The sequence below is a fragment of the Hemicordylus capensis genome, chromosome 1 (assembly GCF_027244095.1).
Source record: "Hemicordylus capensis ecotype Gifberg chromosome 1, rHemCap1.1.pri, whole genome shotgun sequence".
In the NCBI taxonomy this organism is placed as follows: Eukaryota; Metazoa; Chordata; class Lepidosauria; order Squamata; family Cordylidae; genus Hemicordylus; species Hemicordylus capensis.
Genome location: NC_069657.1, coordinates 143,523,693 through 143,541,494, shown reverse-complemented (window position 1 = coordinate 143,541,494; position 17,802 = coordinate 143,523,693). Strand labels below are relative to the sequence as shown.

The 17,802-nt window shown below is 44.8% G+C and overlaps 1 protein-coding gene across 1 annotated transcript in view; it reads left to right on the top strand.

The window, feature by feature from the left end:
* SERPING1 (serpin family G member 1) overlaps positions 1-16,690 on the top strand; it is a 49,663-nt gene extending 32,973 nt beyond the window's left edge. The window contains exons 6-10 of the mRNA XM_053278492.1: positions 1,008-1,145; positions 9,074-9,277; positions 12,561-12,703; positions 14,156-14,375; positions 16,006-16,690. Of these exons, the coding sequence (XP_053134467.1) occupies positions 1,008-1,145; positions 9,074-9,277; positions 12,561-12,703; positions 14,156-14,375; positions 16,006-16,256 (956 nt within the window). The 3' untranslated portion in view covers positions 16,257-16,690. The remainder of the gene's footprint in view (positions 1-1,007; positions 1,146-9,073; positions 9,278-12,560; positions 12,704-14,155; positions 14,376-16,005) is intronic.
* Positions 16,691-17,802: the final 1,112 nt, after the last annotated feature.

Here is a 17,802-nt window from a genome sequence, read left to right as displayed (position 1 = left end):
CAATTACCCATCCCTCAGAGCTCTGCTGCTTGCCGAGGCACCAAAGCACGGAGCCAGTGGAGGAAGCCCTCTGGTATCCTGCAATGCACCATGCCAAGGGCATGGGTCATTGTGGGGGCCTCCCTCAGCCAGGTGCTCTTGCTGCCCAGTTTGGTGTGTGCTCGGGCTGTGTGCAGCCCAAGCATATACACAACCCTGGCATCGGGGTTAAGGATGCACCCATGGCACACCCTTAAACCTGGCCAAAGGCTGGGGTTTAATGTAGGATCCGGCAATGTGGCAGCACTGGGATCAGCCCTGATCCTACCGCTGCACATGAGCAGCTTAACCCAGGCTGGGCTGCCCTAGCCTGGGTTAGGCTGCTCATGAGAATAGCCTTCATCTTTTTTTAACCAAAGCTCTTTTTCTTCTATGCCTTTGAAAATCAAATGAAGCTCCCTCTTCTTTTAGTCTGAGCCTCTATCCTGAGGACACAAGTGAATGTCACAAAGTGAACCCTCTGTGTCCAGTCTAGTTCTTGCCACTTCCTCCTGGTTATGTCCTCTGCTGTTCCAGTAACAAGGAGACAACGTGGTTGAGGCAGAAAACATTGTTAATTTACAGCAGTGTCGGTGTGGGAAATGATCATGTCCCCTGCTCTACCCATTTAAAATATTCTCAGAGGGGCATGGAATGCTGTCACACAAAAGCTAAAAGCACATGACTAAACGATCATGAGGCCTGGTTCAAACATGACCTCCACAACCTCTTGTCATCTTCCCATGGTTGGTTCCGTGTTACAAAAGAAGAGACTGAAGTTCTGTGTTACCAGGATTGATTGGAGAGGCTTGTAAAATAATTTCCATGGCAGGGGGCGGGCACTGTGTCAAAATTGAGGACTCCGATCTAGGGGAACTAAGGCTTCCCCCCCACCTGCCAGCCCTCAAAATACATGTTGTTGAAGAGAGGCCTCAGCTTGAACAGTGATATATACACTTCCTTTCCACATCCACGTCTTTGCCAAACAGGAGCACGTGAGGAAACCAAAACACGTCTTGAGGAGCTGCTCTCTTCTGAAGACATAACATGTGTCCATACCGCACTGAAAGAGTTCCTCAACAAATCAGAGGCATTGACCTCAGCCTCTGCAATTTTTTACACACCAGGTGAGTAAACTGCCAGTTCCAGGATTCCCACACATCCTCTCCTCTCAGGTAAGGCCTGATTCATAACGAGATGTGTGTTTCAAGACATCAACTTCACATATATAGTGATGTCTGTGACTGATTTGGAGAGGGATCTTGGAGTTATGGTGGACAGCTCACTGAAGATGTTGACTCAGTTAGCAGTAGCTGTGAAAAAGGCAAATTGCACACTAGGGACAATTAGGAAGTGGATTGAAAATAAAACTACTAATATTATAATGCCCTTATACAAATCTATGGTGCAGCCGCATTTGGAATACTGTATACAGTTTTGATCACCATATCTCAAAAAGGATATTGTAGAACTGGAAATGATGCAGAAGAGGGCAACCAAGATGATCAGAAGTCTAGCCTTAAGAGGTAAGGCATTTTAGTTTAGAAAAAAGGTGACTAAGGGAAAACACGCTAGAGGTTTATAATAATATGCAAAAGGTGTGGGAAGAGTGGATAGGGAGATGTTTGCTCTCTCTCACAATGCTAGAACCAGGGGTCATCCCATGAAACTGACTGCCAGGAATTTTAGGACTGACAAAAGGAAGTACATTTTCCTTTTGTCCAATTCAAGTACATTTTCCATAGAATTATCTGCCATGGGATATGGTGATGGCCACCAGCTTGGATGGCTTTAAAAGGAGCCTAGACCAGAGTTTCTCAACCACCGGTCCGGGGACCGCTGACTGGGAGTCAACCCCCCCCCCAACAACTGCAATCAAGGCACTCACTTCCTCAATTTTGCACATGGTATGGAAGAGGAAGAGTATCACCTTCTTGTCCCTTGCCTCCACGTGCTGCTGTGATCTTCCTACAGCTATTTTATTCCCTATCTTTACAGCTTCAAACTGTATGCGGTGTGGAAGGTATGCCACCTGAAGGGCTGCCACTTGAAGGGCTGCTGGTTCTTGCATGCTCATTGTTTGCAGCCAAAGGTTGATTGATTGAAACCCAGCTGCCTATTGTGGTCGAGGCGCCTTGAGAGGGAACGCTGTTTCCCTCTTGCATCGGTGGGGTGTTGTGGTCCCTCTGCCCCCTGTAACCCCCTGGTCTGCACCACCGGTGGAGGACGGCGGTCCCCTTTATGACCTCGCCGGGTGCGGGGGACAATCTCTGGCCGGGATCATGCCGCGGTGAGGGCTAAGCAGAGGAGGGAGGGAGGAGGGCCGCCTTGGCTCACCTCGCAGGTATGTGCGGGCAGCATGTGGGACCACGTGAGCTGCGTGGCCCCAAAGGCAGGCTGGTGTGATTGGCTCCCGCAGGGGAGTTGGGAGGGGGGCACAGAAGTGCACATTGTGAGAGAGGATGGGGAACACTTGCTACACTCTGGTGCGCAAGCACAGTGGCGGCAGCTCTTGGACCCAGGCGACCTTCCGAGTGCAGTCCGGTGCACCATTGCCTCACCCACCCTGAACAGTGCCTCGTCTCCCCAGCGAGGAAAATGAGGCATCTACCACTACAACGCCCCACACCCTCCGCCATCTCAGAATCACCCCCTTTCTTTTAATGCCAGGTCTCCACCGCTCTTCTTCACATTTTCTTTCACCATTAAAAAAAACCCCATTCCCAGCACCTGCCATGTAACGAATTTAACGAGTTTTGGAGGAGCTGCACGGGTTTCATTAGGTCCACCTCACAAAGTGCACATCTAAGAGCAGGATCCAGATCAAGTCAGGTGATCATGACCAAGCAGCATTGACACAAATGAGAGATGACTAAATTAATTTCAGTGGGTGGTCGTGACTAACGTTGTCTGGATCCTGCCCTGCGACTACACAACTCCTGCTAAAACTCCACCTCCATCATGAGAGGGTTAAACTGTAGATTTCCGGCTCTACTGAGCTTGCCCTGCTCTCCTCTCCTCACCTCCTTTTTGCTTTGCTTGACATCCAGCCTGATGAAGCATTTTGGGGGATTCAAAAGCTTGCTTGTGCGTTGTTTTCATTGCCCCCATGTAGCTTTTGAATTTTTCTAATGGCCCAACATCCCCTCTCCATTGAGTAATCACAAGCACCTCCACCCCCACCCCACACATACTGAAGACATACTGGAGACAAATTTGTTCACCCAGGCTTTTAGATTCAGGGGTTCTCAACCTTGGGTATCCAGACGTTGGTGGACTTCTACTCCCATAATCCCCAGCCATAATGGCCAAATGCCATTGTGGTTGGGGGTTATGGGAGTTTAACTGAGGGACCCAAGGTTGAGAACCCCTAATATTCCATGTTTGCAAAAGATTCCAAATTTAATTATTTTAATGCTTATATTATTTTAATTGTAAACTGCCCAGAGATGCAAGTTTTGGGCAGTATAGAAGTCTGATAGATAGATAGATAGATAGATAGATAGATAGATAGATAGATAGATTTGAAACCCCTTTACTAACTGCCGGTCCGGGAAACTGCGCATGAAGAATGTAGCGGTCCTTGAAACTCTGCACGAAGAATTTAGCGGTCCTTGACTCCAAAAAGGTTGAGAAACACTGGCCTAGACAAATGGAGGACAAGGCCATCAATGACTACTAGTCTTGATGGCTATAGGCTGCCTCCAGGTTCAGAGGGAGAATATCTCCAAATACCCGTTGCAGAAGAGCAACAGCAGGAGAGGGGACATGCCTTCATCTCCTGATGGTGGGCTTCTCAGAGGCATGTGGCTGTGCCACCGCTTTCTGCCCCGCGCCACTGCCGTTTTCCACCCTCATGCCTGTCAGCCACCACTTTCCTCTCCCCCTCCCAGCAGCTCGCTCATGAACTCTCGCAAGAGCTGCTACACATGGGATTAACGACAGGTGTGACTTAGAGAATTATATATATAGATAATAAATCAATATTACAGATTGGAAGCCAAGAGATAGTAGCTTGTATAAGGATAGGCAGTAAATGCACAGCTGAGCTAAAACTGGAACCAGAAAGGTTCTTACTTAATATTGGTTACAGGAGTTAACTACAAAGATGGCACCACCAATGGTGACTGATGGACATATGGTGCTACTCTCATCGCAGCTGAGAAGTAAACGCTCTTGATTATAGAAACACCTTCCTATTTAGTACAGAGGTTATAGCCAGACTTGTAAGTGCCTTGTTGGAGCTAGGACCCTGGCAGCATCAGCTCTCAGCTGCAATGTCTCATGATGACCACTGGGGGGTTTAGGGTCATGGATAAAAGTGCTGTACTCCTCCCTTCTTTGTTGTTCCAGTGTTAGTCACCATTTTGTCTCTCTAGAGATGGCTGTTGGTTTAGTCTCTCCTCCCTTTCAGCCTTAAGCTCAGCTTTCCTGTCCTTTTGTAATTTCTAAATAAATCCTTTTTGTTCTTCAAACTTAAAGAACTGTCTCCAGATATCTTGCTTGGCTGAATTCTCCCCAAACTGGCTCTGCTCTGCTAATGGGAGTTGAACTGCCATTCTTCTCCTACAAAGGGTTATGGGCCCAGAAGCCAGTAAATAAAAGAGAAAAGCCTAGAGAGTTCATTAGAAAGCAAAGCACAGAGAAAAGCTTTGGAAATGGAGACAGCACAAGAATTCCAGATGATTGAAAAGTTGCAAGGTCCTGAGTATGAGTTCTGGTCTTTCAAGATGGAGATGCTCCTCAAGAGTCATGGACTTGGCAGTGTTCTGCGCACCCAGCATCCTAAAGATGCAGGAAAGGAGCAGAAAGAATGGGACAAAGCTGATGAAAATGCATCAGGAATGATTTGCTTTGGTGGTGAGTGACCCAATCTTAATGCATCTAAGAGACAAAGAAAATGCAAAGGATATATTGGAAACTCTGAAGGAATTATATAAAAAGAAGTCTGTGGTTTCCTAAGTGCATAAAACTGAGTAATAAAAAAACTAGTAATAAAACTAGTAATAAAACTGAGTAATAAAAGACTTAGAGAAGGAGAAAATCTGTCCAAGCACACAAATGAAATGTTAGAAATATCTAGGCAACTCCAAGCTCAAGGGGTGGTCATGCCAGATGCGGTTTTGATAGGATTGCTGCTGTATAGTTTGCTACATTACTTTGATAGTGTGATTAGTGCCTTGGAAGTCAAGGAGGATGCAGACTTACACTTTGTAATTTACCATGTAGACTTTAATTTGTGCAGAAGGAATGGTAAGCAAACAAAGGGAAGTGAAGGAAATGCATTTAGAACTTTTCAAAGAAATAAGAAATGCTTTATTTATGGAAGCTCCAAACACTTGCAGAATAAGTGTCCCAAGAATAAAGAGTTTGCAGACTTTGTTTTGCAAACAAAACAAAGTTGCAAAGAGAGTGAGTCATCAGAGACTAAAGCTAATAAGCAAAGGATATACCTTGCAAGGACAGATAAAGTTTTGGAAGCTAAGTTTGAGAAATGCAGCAGTGATATTTGCATAGACCCAGGTGCTACAAGCAACCTGATTAGAGAAAGGGAGAGATTTATAAACCTAGATACAAGTTGTAAAATCTCTATATATTTGACAGATGGAAAACTGATGTATGCAGAAGGGAAAGGATCTACACAGTTGCTCTGCAAACTGGAGAAAGGAGAAACCATTGGCTTAACAATTGAAGAAATTTTGTATGTGCCTACTCTAGAAACAAGTCTGATGTCTATAAAATATGCTACAAAAAGGGACTATGAAGTAAAATTTAAATGGAGGCACTGTTTCATTACTCATAAACAGGAATTGCTTGTGAAAGCAGGTTTACAAGAGAATGGATTGTTTGAAGTAGAATGTGTGACTGAAAAGGCCCAAACTGTGAAGGAATGCACACACAAAGGTTGTCTGAATTTGTGGCACAAATTGTGGTTAGGCCATAGAGATGCCAAAATGATGTGTCAGGCTGAAAACTTGAATTTGGTAAAGGGTCTAAAAACAGCCCCCTACAGCACTGAATCAAAGTGTGAATGTTGTATAAGAGCAAAGGCAACATGGCCTGATTTTCTTGCACGCAAAGAAAGAGAAACACAGCATCCTTTGGATCTGATTCATAGTGATATTTGTGGACCTATGCAAGTTAATACATCAGGAGGGAAGAAATATGTTGTTACTTTCAGTGATGAATATTCTAGATACACATATACATACTTGTTAAGTGAAAAGGAACATGTACTAGAAAGACCAAAATAATATATTGCAAGAGTGAGCAACAAGTTTGGGAAAAAGCCACAGATCCTCTGCACTGACAATGGTGGTGAATACACTGGGAATGATGTCATAAGATTCCTAAAGGAGAAAGGCACTGAACCCAAAAGACTGTTCCTTATACTCCGGAACAAAATGCAGTGGCAGAAAGAAAGAATGGTTCACTTATGGAAATAACAAAGTGCATGCTTGTAGATTGTAGATTGCATGCTTGTTTGGCAACTAAATTTTGGAGAGAGGCAGTGATGACTGCTACTTACCTGCGAAACAGATTGCCAACAAAGACCACAGAAACAATGCCACATGAGTGAAGGCATGGCAGCAAGCCCACTTTGAGTCATAGAAGAGTGTTTGGGTCTAAAGCACACTCCTATATACCAAAAGCCAAAAGGACCAAACTGAACTGTAGATCTGAGGAAGGAATACTTGTTTGCTATTCCATAGGATGTAAAGGATATAGGATTTTAGATCTTGCCACAGAAAAAATTAAAATATGCAATGTAGCATCCTTCAGTGAAAATGAAAAACCAACCACTAGTGAACTGCCAAACTTAGAGCCCAGTTTTCAGTTGGAGAAAGAATTAAGGCAATATGAACAAAAGGAAGGATCTACTGTAAGTTTTACACCTGGCACAATTCAACATAAGAGAATGCTGATGACAAACAAAGGGTGTGGTGTTCAACATGGCAAAATGAAGGAGTTCCACATAAGAAACTTTCCTACATTGCAAAGAGAGAAAGGTTTCAAGAACCAAGCACGTGGAAAGAAATTGATAACTTACCTGCAACTGAAGCACAAAACTGGAAGGAAGCTGCAAAAGAAGAAATTGAATCATTGCACAAAATAACACATGGACACTCAAAGAGCTACCTGAGGGAAGAAAGACTGTGGGGTGCAAGTGGGTTTTTTAATTAAGCAAAATGCAGAAGGAGATGTCCAGCGTTCCAACCCAAGTGAGTCTGGTGGCAAAGGGATTCTTGCAAATATATGGGGAAGATTATGATGAAACATTTGCTCCCATTGTAAACACACCTCAGTAAGGACACTTCTAAGCATTGTAGCAGGAAATAAAATGCAAGTGGATCACATAGATGTGAAAACTGCATTTCTTCCTGGAGACATCAAAGAAGATATTTCTATGGAGCAGCCTCCAGGATTTGTGGAACCTGGTAAAGAAGAACTTGTACGTAAGCTGCATAAAAGTATCTATGGACTAAAGCAGGCTGCAAGAGCCTGGGATGTCAAATTAAACCAATTGCTAGTCAATGAGGGATTTACCCAAGGAAAGGCTGACCCTTGTCCGTACTCGAGGTTCAAAGACAACAGATGGACATATAAACTTACTTTCATTGATGATTGAATAATTTATGAAAATAGAAAGGACAGCCTTGAAATAATAAAGCATCTGAATAGTGAGATGGAAGTAAAAGAACTTGGGCCAGTTTTACACTATCTTGGGATACACATAGAGAGAGAAGAGGATGGAAGCTATTGGCTTAACCAGAAACAGAAAATAAATGATTTGCTAGAGTATTAGGGGCTTAAAGAGGCCAAAGAAATGAGTACACCTATGGAAACAGGCTATCTAAAGCAGAAGGAGGAGAGTGAACTTCTGCCAGACAACAGTGAATACAGGACAGCGATTGGAAAACTTTTATATGTAGCTATGATAACAAGACCGGCTATAGCTGCATCTGTGGTTATCCTGAGTAGAAAAGTAAGCACATCCAGCAAAGATGACTGGATTGCAATAAAGAGACTAGGCAGGTATCTAAAAGGGACAATGCATCTAAAATTAAAGTCACCTGCTAGTAGTGGACACAAATGGATGCAGACTGGGCTGAGGATCAAACAGACTGGAAGTCAACTAGTGGTTATGTATTCTTTTATGGTGGTGGAGCAGTCAGTTGGAATAGTTGCAATCAATCAGTAATTGCCCTCATATCTACTGAGGCAGAATATGTATCTGCCGCTCAAGCATGTCAAGAGGTGGCGTGGCTGCACAAGTTAATGTCGGATTTCAACATAGACGAACCAAAGCCCACTGAGATGTTTGATGATAATCAAAGCTGCATCCAGATCTCACAAATGGAGAAAATAAAATTTAGAACAAAACACATTGAAACCAAATATAATTATGTGTGGGATGCACAAGAAAAAGGACTTGTAAAATTGATGTATTGTGCAAGTGAACAAATGGTATCTGATGGCTAACTAAGCCGTTGCCCAGGGATAATTTCAAAACCATGAGAGAGAATTTGGGACTTATAGACTGCAGCACGAGCCGATGAGGAGGAGTGTTGGAGCTAGGATCCTGGCAGCATTAGCTCGCAGCTGCAGTGTCTAATACTGACCACAAGTGGGGGTAGGGTCATGGATAAAAGTGCTGGACTACTCCCATCTTTGGTCCTCTGTGTTAGTCTCCATTTTGTCTCTCCAGAGATGACTGTTTGTTTAGTCTCTCTCCCCTTTTAGCCTTAAGCTCAGCTTTCCTATCCTTTTGTAACTCCTAAATAAATCCTTCTTGTTCTTCAAACTTAAAGAACTGTCTCCAGACCTCTTGCTTGGCTGAATTCTCCCCAAACTGGCTCTGCTCTGCTAATGGAAGTTGAACTGCCATTCTTCTCCTACATGCCTGGCTGTATGTTTGGGCTTGGGAGGTGTGTCATAATAACCCATAGGAACTAGAAATATGTCTGCATGGTGAGGAGGTGTTTTAAGTTTTCTGTCCTTGTTTGTTTGTTTTTGTGTTTTTTGTTTTTGTGTGTGTGTTTTTGATACACAGAACTTACCTTGGATGAGGATTTCCACAACCTGACAGAAAGATTCTATCAAGTCCACAAACAGCACCTTACTAACAACAGCAACCAAGATGTGATTGACATCAATGCATGGGTAGACAAACATACTGACCACAAGATCAAGAAGCTCTTGAATGAACTGGAACCAGATCTCCCGATGGTACTTCTCAGTGCTGTCTTCTTCCACTGTGAGTAGGAAATCCTTAGGGCTTCCACCCTGCAACATCCAGCCAAAACAGATTTTGAGGAGCTCCAAAAGGATCTCTCCAAACTGGGGGAGTGGGTGACAAAATGGCAAATGCGGTTCAATGTTGGCAAGTGTAAAGTGATGCATATTGGGGCAAAAAACTCCAACTTCACATACACGCTGATGGTGTCTGAGGTGTCAGTGACGGACCAGGAGAGATCTTAAGGTTGTGGTGGACAGCTCGTTGAAAGTGTCGACTCAGTGTGCAGCAGCTGTGAAAAAGGCCAATTCCATGCTAGGGATCATTAGGAAGGGAATTGAAAATAAAACTGCTAATATTATTATGCCTTTATACAAAACTATGGTGTGGCCACACTTGGAGTACTGTGTATAGTTCTGGTCACCATAACCTAAGAAGGATATTGTAGAGCTGGAAAAGGTGCAGAGGAGGGCAACCAAGATGAACAGGGTCCTAGAGCACCTTTCTTATGATGCAAGGCTACAACACCTGGGGCTTTTTAGTTTAGAAAAAAAGATGACTGCAGAGAGACATGACAGAGGTCTATAAAATCATGCATGGTTGGGAGAAAGTGGATATAGAGAAATTTATGTCCCTCTTGCATAACACTAGAACTAGGGATCATCCCATGAAACTGATTGCCAAGAAATTTAGGACTGACAATAGGAAGGACCTTTTCACACAATACAAAATCAACTTGTGGAATTCTCCGCCACAAGATGTGGTGACAGACAACAACTTGGATGGCTTTAAGAAGGGTTTGGATAACTTCATGAAGGACAGGTCTATCAACGGCTACTAGTCTGAGGGCTATAGGCCACCTCCAGCCTCAGAGATTCAGATGCTTCTGAATACCAGTTGCAGGCGAGTAACAGCAGGAGAGAAAGCATGCTCTCAGTTCTTGCCTGTGGGCTTCCCAGCGGCACCTGTTGGGCCATTGTGGGAAACAGGACTCTGGACTAGATGGGCCTTGGGCCTGATCCAGCAGGGCCATAAGTTACCATTAATTAGACAAAGGGAGACGAATGTCTCATGGCCCACAGCCTCTGAGGGCCCCCCAAGGCCAGTCTTTGCCCTCTCTCCTGCCAGAGAGAGCAAAGGCAAGGCAGCTGCCTGCCTGCCAAATTTCTCCCTGCTTCTCCTCCCATGCAGCCTCTCTGCTAGAGGGAGCGGAAACTGCTGGGAGCCAAGACAATGGAAGGAGGGAGATACGCAAACTTCCCCTCAAGGAAGCTTCCTCCGCCTCCCCAGCAGGCTGTGGCAGCTGAGAATGAATGGATCGCTGCTGAGCCCTGAGCCCACTCTTGCGGGTGGGGCGGTTCTGTCTGCCTTCTATCGCTCAGGCTGTACCTGGAGGTGGAAGGGGGTGGGAGACACTACAAGGAAGGCAATAAAAAGTAAGCCCCCCACCCGCTGTTTTTGTTTTTTGCAAATTGTGGAGCTTGGACCGCAATTTACAAACTGTCTCTCTTCAAAGAGGGAAGGGGAAGCATTTAAGGTTTGTGTGGAAAATGGAGAACCCCCGTGGAGATCGGGTCTGTCTGTGCTTGTTTCATTTTTTGTACTAGTGTCTGCTCTCTGTGCTTGCAAAACTCCTGCACTCTGAAATTTCCTGGGGAGGGAACCTTGCTAACTTGGCAGAGAGGCACCTTTTAACGTGGTGATTCTCTTTATTTAGCAGGGGGAGAGTAACTGGCCCTATCCACCCCCAGCACAGTACCTCCAGTGACTGTTGCTGGTGTCTGTCTTGTGTTTCTTTTTAGATTGTGAGCCCTTTGGGGACAGGGATCCATCTTATTATTTTATTATTTATCTGTGTAAACCACCCTGAGCCATTTCTGGAAGGGCGGTATAGAAATCGAATGAATGAATGAAAAAACAAACTAGCAGGAGGGAAGCTGGGAGAGGGGGGAAATGCCTTCCTTCCAAGCACTCCACTTAGCTATGCTGAGGAAAAGGGTACAAGCCAGGAGAGAGAGGTGCAAGGGACTTCTTGCCTGCTTTTCTGAATGGTGGGTCTCTTTCCCACCCAGCCCCCAAGTTGCATTAAAAATAAAAATTCCAAGGTCTCCCCATCCCCGCTCAATAAATCGATTACTTTGTTTTTTTTACATCTTTATATTCTTGCAAATGCAGTTGTTTAAATATTGGATCCTTTAGAGGCAGAGTGGGAGTGAATAGAGAATTATGCAGGATGTTAAGTTATGTGTTTAAATATTTCTGCTAACACATATTTGCATGAATATGCTTGTTTTATATTATTACATTCTTGTGAGTTCAGTTGCTGTTTGTGCCCTCAAGAACCCGTGTCTGTGGGGGGCGGGGTGTATGTGGAGGGGAGACTGATGCTTGACTTCCCAGTCAGTGTACATAGGATTGCAGTTTTATCATAAAAGTATATCAGCACAAAGTCAGGTGGTGTGTTTGTGTTTTGAAATAAGGGTCAAGGCTTTCAAACTGAGTCACTTGGTGACAACCCTAGACTGAGAAAACTCTGAAAGAACCACATGCAAGCACTGGTTTGGTTTGCAGGATTGTTTGGATGTTAAATAAATTGCCTCTACTGTGAAAAGCCAATATACTAAAAACGCAGCATGTAATTTCTATAAGTCGCCTTTCCCATATTTTGCAAATTGTTTTGTTGGGTTTGAGAACAATCCCCCATCATTTGGTCCGTATATCTTGGAGTGGATTCAGATGACAGTATGGATTGTCTGTTAATCTGTTACACTATATTACATGTGCCCTGTGGTTGTCTTTGGTAGAATACAGGAGGGGTTTACTATTGCCTCTTCCCACGCAGTATGAGATGATGCCTTTCAGCATCTTCCTATATCACTGCTGCCCAGTATAGGTGGGAAACATACCAGCAGGGATTCAAACGGGCAGCCTCTGGCTTGGTAGGCAAGCCATTAGAAACATTGGAAAGCAATGGAAAGAGGAGTGGGTGAGCTGAGACAGCCATTGGTTTGCTTGATCTTTATAGCTCTAGGGGTTATTTGGGGGAACTTTTTTTTCAAAGGTGTGTGTATGTTCTCCAATGCTAGAGGAAGCAAGCAAGCAAGTAAGCCTTGGTGGACATCATATCAATTCTGGGTTCCCACATCATGCTTCATGGAAGTGTGTGCAGCTCAGTGGTCGTGGTTAACTCTTTAACCACACTCCTCCTTGTCATGAGAACAAGGCCAGAGTATTTTTTATGACAGGGTGGTCTGTGTGTCTAAATATATGCATTCCTTCTGATCTCAGTTCTTCATCTTTCCAGCCAAGTGGAAGACCATGTTTAAAAAAGAAAATACAGAGAAGGCAGTCTTCTTCCGTCCAGGCCTCCCTAACATCAGGGTGCCCATGATGACCAGTGAGAAATATCCAGTGGCCTTCTTCATTGACAACTACTTGGCTGCTAAGGTAATGCAGTGGACCAGGAAGATAAAGAGCTCCCTTTCCAATCTCTTAGAGTTAGTTCATGCATTCTAGGAAGAAATGTTAGAAAATTGGTGGGGATAGGTTCCAGAAAGGAAAACATATAAAAACTAGTTCTTAACACAAAGTCATCTTCACGTCACACAAAGGGCATCTGCACAATATTATTTTTGTTGTTGTTGTTGTTGTTAATTTATTTGATTTCTATACTGCCCTTCCAAAAATGGCTCAAGGCTGTTTACATAGAGAAATAACAAATCAATAAGATGGATCCCTGTCCCCAAAGGGCTCACAATCTAAAAAGAAACATAAGATAGACACCAGCAACAGTCACTGGAGGTACTGTGCTGGGGTTACTCTCTCCCTGCTAAATAAAGAGAATCACCACGTTAAAAGGGGAAAATATAACTGTAAAATAGTTTCAAATCAATTTAAATGTTAGGGCTTCCATTCAAGGAACCTTGAGAAAAGTAGTTCCTTGAAGGAGGTAAGACTCACCTTATTATCCTCACAAAACTATAATTACCAGGGCTCCAGGGAGAAGCCATAGAAAACTCATTTCACTCTAGATTAAATGTGTCGTGTAGGGGTGCTCTCAGACTTTAGGTTATTAATACATACATATTCTACAGTGTTCTCCACCAGCATAAATGAGACTGACTATTGGCCCACCTGGCTCATATACTGGGTGGGTTCACACAGTGGCCTGTAAGTACTAACAAAGTAGGCTGGAGAGGAACTGGGGGTTGTCGGGAGTGCATGCTCCCACTGGCCAAGGCATTGAACCTGCCCAAGTCTGGTTCCCAACCCTGGTTACCCACTTCCGCCTTAGATTCTACTGATTTCCTGTGCCTACTTGAAACCAGAACTTGAAGTTGGTTTGACAAAGCTGGTAAAATCTAAGGTGAAAGTGAGTAACTGGGATCAGGAACTGTACTTGGGCAGGTTCAGATGTCACTCCCGACAAGAGCACACACTCCCTGTGACCTCCGGTTCCTCTCCTACCCACTTTGTAAGTGCTTCCACAGGCAGTTGTGTGAATCTACCCACTAACTGGCAGTGGTTCTCCATGGTTTCAGGCAGGGGTATTTTCCAGCCCTATCTGGAGATGCCAGGGATTGAACCTGAGACCTTCTGCATACAAAGCAGATGCTCTACTACTGCCCTGTGGCTCATTCACAAGGGGTGCAGGGTCCTGCTTTTGAACTGAGCCACATCTGTAAAGGCTTGCAATTGTATGGGTTTCTTACTGTTAACTCTACCCTGTTGAGCCCAGACAATCACTTTGTTCTTTTCTGAATGTCACAGGGAGTGGGGAGGAGCAGTGAAAAGCAACTAGTTGGGGAAAGAATGCTGGAGCTTGGGAATGCTCATCTAACATAGGCTGCATGAGAATGTGGAAGAGGGCCGGGAGACTGATGGTGTTTGTTTTGTTAGGTGGGTCAGCTACAGCTGTCGGACAACATGAACCTGATTATCATCACACCTCAGTATCAGCAGCAGAACCTTTCTGATGTGGAGAAGCGCCTCCATGCAGATGTCTTCAAATCAGTGATGACCAGACTGGAAAGCACCACTTTTAAACCCACTATAGTGACTCTGCCCAAGTTCAAGGTGGACTCTTCCCAGGACCTCTTGTCAATAGTGGGGGGAATGGGTAAGAAAAATGGATTTTGGGGTGAGAAGGTTTGAAGATGGAGGTATATAAAATAATGCATGGTGTAGAGAAAGTAGATAGAGGAATTTCTCTCTCACACACATAACACTAGAACCAGGGGTCATCCTATGAAATTGCCAAGAAATTTAGGTCAAACAGAAGTACTTTTTTAACAGAACTCTTAATCAACTTGTGGAATTCTGTGCCTCAAAATGTGTTGTTGGCTACTAGTTTGGATGGCTTTAAGAGGGGTTTGGATAACTTCATGGAGGAGAGGTCTATCTACAGCTACTAGTCTGAGGGCTACAGGCCACCTTCAGCCTCAGAGGCAGGATGCCTCTGAATACCAGTTATTTATTTATTTATTTAACTAACTAACTAAATAACTTGTATGCCGCCTAAACATTCGCCTAAACAACATAAAAACAATTAAAACAAATATAAAAGGTTAAAACAGTTTAACAATTTAAAAACAGTATAAAATTAAAACTACAAATTTAAAAAGCTGAAAAAGCTTGGGTGAAGAGGTGGGTCTTCAGATATTTTTTAAAAATAGTCAGGGATGCAGTCAGTTGCAGGGGAGTAACAGCAGGAGAGAGGGCATGCCCTCAGCTCCTACCTGTAGGCTTCCAGCAGCATCTGGTGGGCCACTGTGCGAAACAGGATGCTGGACTAGATGGGCCTTGGGCCTGATCCAGCGGGGCTGTTCTTATGTTCTCATCAAGTTACTCCTTTACAGAATAACAGAGAGGTCATGTCAGGTTCAAATCCCCGCTGGTGTCAGATTATGGGAGACACCTATATTGGGCAGCAGCGATATAGGAAGGTGCTGAAAGGCATCATCTCATACTGCGCAGGAGGTGACAATGGTAAACCCCTCCTGTATTCTACCAAGAAAAACCACATGGCTCTGTGGTCGCCTGGAGTCGACACTGACTAGACGGCACAACCTTTCCTTTCCTTTTTCATGCCAGTGAGTGATGGTAAGGGCCATCCTCCACCTCCCAGGACATATCTCCTTCATTCCAGTCCATCCATATTTTTATAAGAAGCTGCTCTCACAAAATAGCGGTGCTGACCCCATGGAGGAGAACTGACTCCATGCCTTCATCTGGGAATGGGTAATATATTCTAATGAAGGCTGCCCCAGCCACCCAATCATGGAAACAACTGCATTCATGGATGTGGTGTCCATCTCTTCGGGCGAACACCAACATATCCATGAGTGTTGCAGAGATGGAAGGTGAATGATGGGGATTTCTGTGCTCTGTTTTAAACACTATACATGAGTACAACATGTTTTATTTAACATCTGGATATGGCTAGAGTTGGATCTTGATCATGGAGAACTGCATTGCTGTTTCTATTAAGTGTGCTATGTTAATAGTACTGCATTAAGTGCTGCGTGGAACCTCCATTTTAATTCCTCTTCCTATTAACTGTGGACAAGAAATGCTTCAACAGTGCTTAAGGGCTCCAGCCTTGTGCTAGTGAGTCCATAGTTCTGCTTTGGCCTCGGTATCTTTCTTGCGAATTTCCCAAGCAAAGGGATAATCCGGGTTTCAACAGCGTTGATATTTATTTTTGCATTCAATATTGATTTCTTTATGCATCCAACCTTCTCTTCTAGACTATGGCATTTTCTATGATGCTAACTTGTGTGGGGTCTCTGCGGATGAAGAAGTGGCTGTGTCCAGTGCCCAGCATAGGGCTGTGCTAGAAATCAGCGAGGAAGGTGTGGAGGCTGCTGCCACTACTATGGTCTCCGTGGCACGCACAGCCAATGCCTTTGAGGTGCGCCAGCCCTTCATCTTCATAGTGATGAAGAACAACCAGTTCCCAGTCTTCATGGGGCGTGTCAACAACCCACGGCGTTCCTAACTTGGTCAGCGTTCCATCCATGGGCTGAAGACATCTCCTGGAGTGCCTCATCCTGCACTACATACATATGAAGTTTTGTACAGGTGTGTGTGCATGCACATGTACCTCTTCAGCTCTTGTTTTTATTCCATTGCATTCTTATTTTATCCTTCTGTTTCCACCTCCACCCTCTAATTTTTAGAAGCTAGAGATTCCCTTCTCTGTCATTTTTCTCCAAATTACTTATTCTTCCTTTGCATCCCTTAGCCTTCATCTATTCTCATTTATACAGTAGGCTGAAAAAAGCCCTATTCTGTAAAGGGTCCATCATCTCCTTTTCCGTGTAACCACTTTTTCCAGGCAACAATCCCTTCAGCATATTTCATTACCTTTTGCTTTAGCAACATTTTCATTTCCTTCTGCCTTCATAAGGAATAAAGTGTGACTGTGTTGGCTTATGGGACCGTTATTGCTGTGCCGAAGGGAGGAGTTTGCTAGAGGAAATGTTGGGTAGGAACGTTTTGCCAGTAACCAGGGGCGTAGCTAGGGGAGAGGGGGCCCGTGTTCATCCCTCTCTCGGGCGGCCCCCCAGAGTGAGGGAGACAATGAAGAAAACAGGGAGGGATGGAGCTGGAGGGCCCTCAGGAGCTGGGGGCCCGTGTTCTTTGAACCCTTTCGTTCAATTATAGCTACGCCCCTGCCAGTAACCATTGCTCTGTTGTTACCTGAATACAAAATGTAGTCCCAGGTCTCCCAAACAGTGGATGAGGTGTTAAACAGGGGTACTTCCAGACCAAAGTGTATTTCAGTGGCTGACATACCATGCAAAGGAATGTGGGCAGCTGCTACAGCACCACCTACCCCCCCTGTGCGTGTGTGAGCTCTGCCGATGGGGCTGCGCTACAGGGCAGTGCTCTGCCGTAAATGCTCCATGAATGCAGTTGCAGCACAAAGTGCCCAAAGTGGACCCGTTGGCATTGAAAGGACAAGATAGGCAATGCCTCCCTTGTCCTTTTAATTGCAATGGAACAACTCTCAGTCATTTTCCTCATCTCAGCCAGCGTCTTTTCAGACCACTTTTTTCACAACTTGGGCAGTAGAAGAAAAACTTGTGGGCTGAGGAGAGGGGTAGAGGGACCGTTGCACAGCTTGAGGAGTTATTATCTTTTGTGTTGGGTGGTGATGTCTGGGAGGGTTGGCTCTCATGGGCACGCCGCCCCCCCCCCCCCGCCATTCCACACCTGATGGCACTTTTGACTCTGAGCCTCTTCTATTAGGAGAGACTTCCCTCACCACCACCTTTCATTGGTCTTTTACATTGCGTAAGCGAGAGTGTGCAAGGCTCGCTATTGGGCTTAGTAGTGTGTGGAAGTGCCAGGCTGTGACCCAGTGGCTCTCCCTCCAGGCTTAGGGTGGGGGCAGACAACGCACTGCTTGGGAGGATTCCCTTCCTCCCCACCCAGGACAGCGACTCTCAGCTGAAGAAACCCCTCCTGGAGCTTTGCAACTTCATGCCCCAGTCGAAGGCTGTGTCTGCAGCAATGTTACCTTACTGGGCTGTTTTAAG